The 7,332-nt window shown below is 38.8% G+C and overlaps 1 protein-coding gene across 5 annotated transcripts in view; it reads left to right on the plus strand.

The window, feature by feature from the left end:
- Positions 1-6,939, plus strand: part of PITPNC1 (phosphatidylinositol transfer protein cytoplasmic 1) — a 262,354-nt gene extending 255,415 nt beyond the window's left edge. For all 5 annotated transcript variants that reach the window (XM_043464325.1, XM_043464303.1, XM_043464332.1 and 2 more), the window contains one exon: positions 2,254-6,939. In XM_043464325.1, the coding sequence (XP_043320260.1) occupies positions 2,254-2,570 (317 nt within the window). In that variant the 3' untranslated portion in view covers positions 2,571-6,939. The remainder of the gene's footprint in view (positions 1-2,253) is intronic.
- The last annotated feature ends 393 nt before the right edge of the window (positions 6,940-7,332 follow it).

Below are 7,332 nucleotides of genomic sequence, written 5' to 3' on the forward strand. Positions count from 1 at the left end.
TGTTGGAAAGTCAGGTTACTGTTCAGATGGTGACACCTGGAATGGGTCTCCCCATGGGAAAGCCCGTGCATTCTCTGGCTGCAACTCAGAGCCGATCCCGTAACTTCAGTGTCAGAAATGCCCATCTCCTCAGAAGTTACACAATGTGGTTATCTTTAAATGCATACCACACTTGCCTTATTCTTTGAAATTCCATCAAATTGGGAAGGGTCATTGATTTTTCCATATTTTTCTTCTCTATCATAATGAAAAAGTTGAAATCAAGAGGCTGCTGTCCATCACAGAAACTACATGGGTGCTCAGTAAATTTGGATCTACTTCCTGAGCAGAGACAAACTATATTGAAACTGGGCAAAATGAACATCCATGGCCCCAGCAATAAGGAAATAACAGTCTCCTTTTCAACTGAGCAGTTTCAACACGTTTCAAGGAAGAGAACTTCTGAGAGACTGAATAAGAGCGTAGAATCAAAATTCTGTACTTTGGGTGATTCCTGCCCCCTGCTGGATGTGTGGAGTAGCGCACCATTCAGCCACTTGTAAAGAAAACCTGATTTTTCAAAGATAAACTTTGCTGAAATTCACTGAAACTTTTCTGAGTCTCAATTTTATTTTGAAATACCTCTCTTTAAAGAACTTAATCTTATTTCTTAGCTTGTCTAATAGCCTTAGTGTTCTAAGTGGTGAGTTTACAGGTACAGTTCTTGGTATATTCTGAATTTTATATTCTATCAACATGGGCATAGTTTTTTATTTCCTTTGTAAAAACTTTTCCCTTCCAGAAAATCTTAATAATTGTTGCCAGGAAATACCCTTAAGGATTTTTTTTAACATATTTCTGGTTCGCTTGTATGCTATGATATGACTATAGATCATATATCTTAATGACTAATACTATGTTATGAATATTCACTCCATAGTTAATATTTCCAAAGTGTCTGTATGTTTCATACTGGTTTATGTAGTGTCATCCAATGAAGGCTCACCAACTAAGTTCACGGGAAAGGACACAAGTGAAAACACAGGTCTCTGGGAAGATAAAACAGGTACAGAAGCCCGTGGTCAGCAGGTTTCACCTTTTACACCAGGACAAGCTTGTCGGCCTTCACTCAGCGCTTATTTAATAAGACCAGTTACCTATTTTCCCAGTTACCAGTAACAAAATTGGCAAAGGATACCAGGGATAGCCAGACTGAGAGTAATAATAGAGTTCCTGAGAATGAGAGAAGAAATGCCACACTATATAAAGCAAATCAGTCCTAAGAAGTGAGTCACCACTGTATTGTAGCACAGTGATATTCTTTCCATATATTATGTCTAATTGGTAGTAAGTGTGTAAGTGTGTGTAATACATTAATGTATTTACATTAGGGAAGACTTTGCCTTTAAAAGAATTTTTTTTAACTCTCTCACATAAGAACATTTCAGACATTTGGCAAGTCTGTATCATCTGACAATGCCCATTAAATAAGGCGTCACTGAATTTATGTCTTGGATGCCAAATAATGTTCTTTTTTTCTTTTAAATGAAATTCTCACTGATTTTGTGATCCTCTCTTTTTCTTCTCTGCTCTTTTTATGTTTCCTTGAGAAATTGTTTTGTTTCCTTGGTTTGGGGATAATTAGCAAAGTTCCTTGTTGCTGTCACATCTTACTTGTTTTTTCCTCTGAAAAAGATCTCAGGATGGATACATAGTTAGGAAACAAGTAACTCCTAGAATGCAAAAAGTATATTTATTGAACAAGAGGATAACATGTTGAGAAATTCTGATAATCTGCCTGTTTACCCTGTAAAGGTAAACTTGTCTTTTCATGATCTAAAATAGTTGTTAATATGTATCATTTGGGGCCACTGATTGCTTTAATTACCTTCCTTTTGTAGAAAGGATGGTCAGGTCTAATATTAGCTCCATATACCACACCATATCCACAAGCACACGGATGTACAGACACATACAACTTGGTGTGGTTCTGTGCTCTCCTGATAAACTCTTCTTCAGAATACTTAAATTACTCATTGAAAGTGCTTTGGAAAATCTTGGATGGATATTCATAAAGAAATATTTTTTCAGAGGTCAGCCTCAGTAAAAAGAAAAAATTCAGGGTTTAGCATTTCAAAGACAATCTGGGCTAATAATCTGGAGAGACCCCTTAATCATAGGATTCTGATCGCTCCTTTAAACAGGCAGAGAGATGAATCCATTTGTGTCTCTTCCAAATACTTGTTCATTTTTTTTCTATTTTTTGCCTTTAAGACATGACAATGGATGAAGTCCGAGAGTTTGAACGAGCCACTCAGGAAGCCACCAACAAGAAAATTGGCGTTTTCCCACCTGCCGTTTCTATCTCCAGCATCCCCCTGCTGCCTTCTTCAGTCCGCAGTGCCCCTTCGAGCGCTCCATCCACGCCTCTCTCCACCGATGCACCAGAATTCCTGTCAGTTCCCAAAGATCGACCCCGGAAAAAGTCTGCCCCAGAAACTCTCACACTTCCAGACCCTGAGAAAAAAGCCACCCTGAATTTACCTGGCATCCACTCTTCAGATAAGCCATGTCGGCCCAAATCAGAGTAACTTCATATGAATATTTCATGGGGTTTTATATTTTCAGTTTTGGGTCTTGTTTGTTTGTTTTTAAGGATCTTCTGATACAGAAAAAGACTGCTCTGTCACTCAGACATGTCCCTTTGATCTCTTGAGTGTGCATGTGGTTAAATAATTTCACATAGAATATGACTCCCTAAGTCTGCCACACAGTGTCACAGTAGATGTAAAATGCAAGACTTGCGAAGGACAGAAGAGATCTTCTGTGGCCGCAGCTGGTCGCCAGGGAGGAAGCCTTGTTTATTGGGCATTTGATGAGGTTGGCATGGACTTCAAGGGTAAATAAATGAAAACTTTACACCACTCTGTTACAAGGTATAGTAAAATAATGAAGTTAGTTTCCTCCCATCAAACGTGAAATTCTCAAAAAATTTCTCAGGCATAACACACCTAATTGTTAAATTTTGAACTGCTCCTTACCAATACTTGAATACCAGGAGTTACTAAGATTCCTACTTTGGTTAGTCTGACTCAGGATTTGGGGCCTAATTAACTCGTTAAATTTTTTCAAAATTTTAATTATCAACCTGTAGAGGCTCCAAGTGCAATTAACAATAACTTATTTATACCTTTCACAGAATTTAATAAAAATGCCACTTGTTTCTGTCTTTTAATAACTTCCCCTTTGTGCCCTTGAGGCCTCAGAAATCTTTAAGAATTACATGGATAAATGTGACCATAACAGACTGATTTTGAATGGTTTGGTTTAGGAACCAACAGACCCAGGTGAGGCAAATGTCTTTTTTTTTTCCCTACAGGTATCAACGAGCCTTACGTCATTTGTTAAGATTCTCAGAATTTGCAGTTAACTGAGTAGAATTCATTGACTCTTTGCTCATTCAGAGAAGTTCAGGGTAGAGTAAGCTGCCTGGACTTTAACACTGTCGGACTTGTTTCCATCCCCTTAATGGGATGGGGATACTCTTAATAATATCTGGACCTCCCTGGAATATATTGCCCATCACTGGACCTTAGGAAAAAATTGCCGTTCTCTTGTTCCTTACTTGAAATCCAAATATCAGGAATATGGCAAAAGTTGAGTCAATATATCCATCAAGTGGGAGGAGAAAGTGAGCAGAATGGCTGATTCTTATTTATAGAGTAAAAAGAAGTTATAAAAGATGCCCCTCTGTCCAACTTTCTTTTCTGAGGGTCTTAGTAATGCAGGATTAGACTCAAGGTTGACAGGAGACAAGATCATTCACCAAAGTGGCAGAAAGAGAACTCTCTTTTGATCTAAAGAGAAAAATCTGCCACCTTTGCACCTCACTGCCTTTAAACACAGAAGGAAGAGCAAACAGAATCTAGCATTTGTCCTCCAAGGGAGGAAGAGAACAAGGTAATTGGGCGACTCCAAGGCCCCAGCTAGCCTTCCTGACCATAACCTCCAACCTCAGGAAAGGGACCGTCCCCAAACGCAGATTCCAAAGGAAACCAAGGAGCGTGTCCTCTTCCTCTTACACAGGCTCTCAGCCGGTGGACCCTGCCTGCTTCTCGCTCTCGTGCCCAGCACTCTGCATAATGTCCTTCAAGTTGACAAACTCTCCCAAGGTGCAAGTGCTGGCCCCAGGAGCCCAGCACCAAGTGTTCTAAGTCATATGTCAGGTTGTCAAGATCATTTCTTAACCTATAGGTTGACATTTAGCTTAATATATAAATAAACCCAGAACTCAAAGGAAACCCATTGCAAATAGCTTAGATCAACAGTGCATCTCTTCCCTAAGAGTGATAGTACCACAGTAAGATGCCTTCTTTGCATGGTATGGTAGCATGATTTTTGCTTGTGGGAAAACTCGATCTTTTATCCAGATCTCTTGGACTTCTCAATGGCTCCCTTTCAGCACAGTAGTACTTAACAAGAATGTCTGGCTTTAGGAAGCAAAATTCTCCTTTCAGAAGACACTTGCATAGTGTATGTATTTGCTTAACATTTGCAAGCTGAAATCAAGATGGGGTGGGGATCATGATATTCGCATGGAATGGATTTGTTTTGAGCCCGTCATTAACACATCTGGCACCTAATTTTTCTGTCGATGCCATTGCTCATTTTCCATTTTTGTAAAGTAGCTTCCTCTATCAAGGTCAACAATTCTATATGCTTTAGAAAGCTAATTCCTGGTTTCCTACTGTGAATTTTCTTTCTCTTAAAGCCAGTACAATACCACAGACATTACTTGCAAAACTACCACTGATAGTGTGATTCTTAGCCAACAAATATGTGTGGTCTTAGAGTCTGTTCAGTTTTTCTGTCTACATGTGGTTTGTGTGCATTTTCAAAGGGGGGAGGGGTGCAAATATTCTTTTAGCTGCTTCAGATATTTAATCCAGTCATCACAAGGCATAAATGGCTTCAGTATTTTATCTATCTTGATTTTCAAGTGTCATTTCACAGTCTTCATACATGGATTTGTTTTTTTGTGGGGTACAAGCCTGCAATGAATGTGTATATAGAACATTACTAATTCCTGTAAGGATGGAAATTAAATGGCTGCATGATGGAAACTTAGAAGAAAAAAACCAGAAACTTGAATTCATTAAGCATGTTTTGGGGAAAAAAATAGAATTTTAACTCAGTGCCTCTGTCTGCAATGTGGAAACCTTCAACTTTGTTCACCAAAATTGTATTATACCTGTATATATATAAATATAGTATGGCGAATCCAACACCATCAGTTTTAAGTCTCTGGTAGCCAAATTAAAATAATCCACAGAATAACATTTATGCTCACCCCATCTTTGTCTCTCATGTAGTGGAGACCATCAAAATGAACGTAAATTTCATTACTTTGGATGGACTTCAAATTACAAAATGCCCCTGTGCTTTTCATTGGCTGTCGAACAGATCATTGCTTTAGCTGTGCTGTTCCAGGACAAGAAGGCCTCAGTGTTTTTACTGCATAAACTTTGTCAGAAGTCAGCTCTGAAGACCTTTCATTTTCCTACTTTTGAGCTAGAATAAGGCAAAGCAAAGAAAAAAGCATAACAATACAGGAGTCCGTGACATTCTTCAGTTACCACATTGTAACTGAAACAATATGAATTCATTTGTGAACTAATTTATAAACCCTTCTGTTTTTGGTTTTGCATTTGTGTGTGGGGAAAATGGCTTTAATTTATTTGAAGGCATTTATTAGCCACGTTTTAGGTTGTGAAAATAAATCTCTAACTAGTGCAATTGTGCGTGTCTTATGTAGACACTTAAAAAACACAACGGGACTCCCAAATGTTATTATATGGTTTTCTTCCAAGACACTATGATAAACAGTGACCTAAGAGTAGATTCCGACACTTCTCGAGAAATCATTTTTCCATGAAAATTTCACCGCTAATGAATTTATGTGTACTTTTAAATCCTACTCGCCTTAGCTCCTCTTCATGGCTCAAAGACTACTTGTCACTGGCTGGCATAGGTCAACAACAACTGTACGTTTCAGAAGGGCCAGAGTGTAATTTTACTCCATATGTGATGCGTATTCAGATGCTCCAACACAGAAGGATTGTTTAAATAGTTTTAGTCTCTTTCTGATCATCTGGTTCAGTAGGCTGGGTGACAATATGCCATCTGAGCCATAATTCTTTTTTTTTTTTTTTTGAGCCATAATTCTTAAAATTAAAAAAAAAAAAAAATCTGTCCAGCAACTGCAATTGATCATAAATAGACTGTTTAAAACTATTGTTTCCTAAAAAAAGAAAGAAGGAAAACTATTGTTTCCTGCTGAAAACGAGATGTTTCAGAAGAGCGCAGCAATGGCATATGGAGGCAACGCATACTGGGTTCTTCTGTGTTCTACCTTCAAAGCAGTCTGTTTCATTTGAAATGTAAGTTTTAAGCTTTTTAGGAGTTAGTGCAATAAGAGAATGTGAATATGTTGAGACCTTTCCAGATGCTGTTGTTATCATTTTGTTGTTAACAGACTCTAGGATAAGCCTCTCTCAGTGTTTCTGCTTAAAATCAAAAGCCTGTCTGTTGAATTGCAAATCTCCCCTCAGTTTCTATGTGTCTCCAAGAGAGGCTGTTTGAGCTGATGTTATACCTGTGCCACTTACATGTAGCTTCAAGTGTCAGTTTTAGCGTTTACATTGCGAACTGGGATCTTGACTAGTTAAATGGTCAATACACCACTGCCACAGCTGAAGGACCAAGTTCTGGAATGCACAGTGTGAATGACAGCAAAGCAAACAGAAGTTGATCTTCACACATCTTAACGGTGTGAGGAAGCCATCCTCCTATGTCATTTTGCAGCCGTTTTGTGTTTTTTCCCAGTTATTTATTATTGATAATAACTTACTTTTTCTTACATTCTGTTGTAAATAAAGTACAAACCAATCTTCTTTCCAAGTGTATCTTCCTGTCTGTCTTTCTCAGCTCTTTCCAAGGGAATGTTGACAAATTGGGAACTTGTGGGTTGATGGGGAAAGAAGCTATCAAGGGAGAAAGGACAAGCCAATGGCCCGTTCTTAGACCCAGTTCTAGGCAACTTGTGTGCAAAGAAGTGTCTGATAGGCATCTTCAGGGCTCAGCCCTTGGTAGGAAATGCCTGGGTGCCAGTCCTATCCAGCTAAAAAAGTCACCAAGGTGAATCTGTAACCTAGTGGGATCCGCCCAACAGATCCTTGGTTCCCGCTCATCAAATGTGAGGCAACAGTCTTGAGTGATAACCAAGAAAAATCTCCCCAAGGGAATCTGTAGGAACACCACCCCAGGGGAACACCAGATTCTCTCCACAGCAGG

This window comes from Cervus canadensis, chromosome 1 (genome assembly GCF_019320065.1).
Source record: "Cervus canadensis isolate Bull #8, Minnesota chromosome 1, ASM1932006v1, whole genome shotgun sequence".
NCBI lineage: Eukaryota > Metazoa > Chordata > Mammalia > Artiodactyla > Cervidae > Cervus > Cervus canadensis.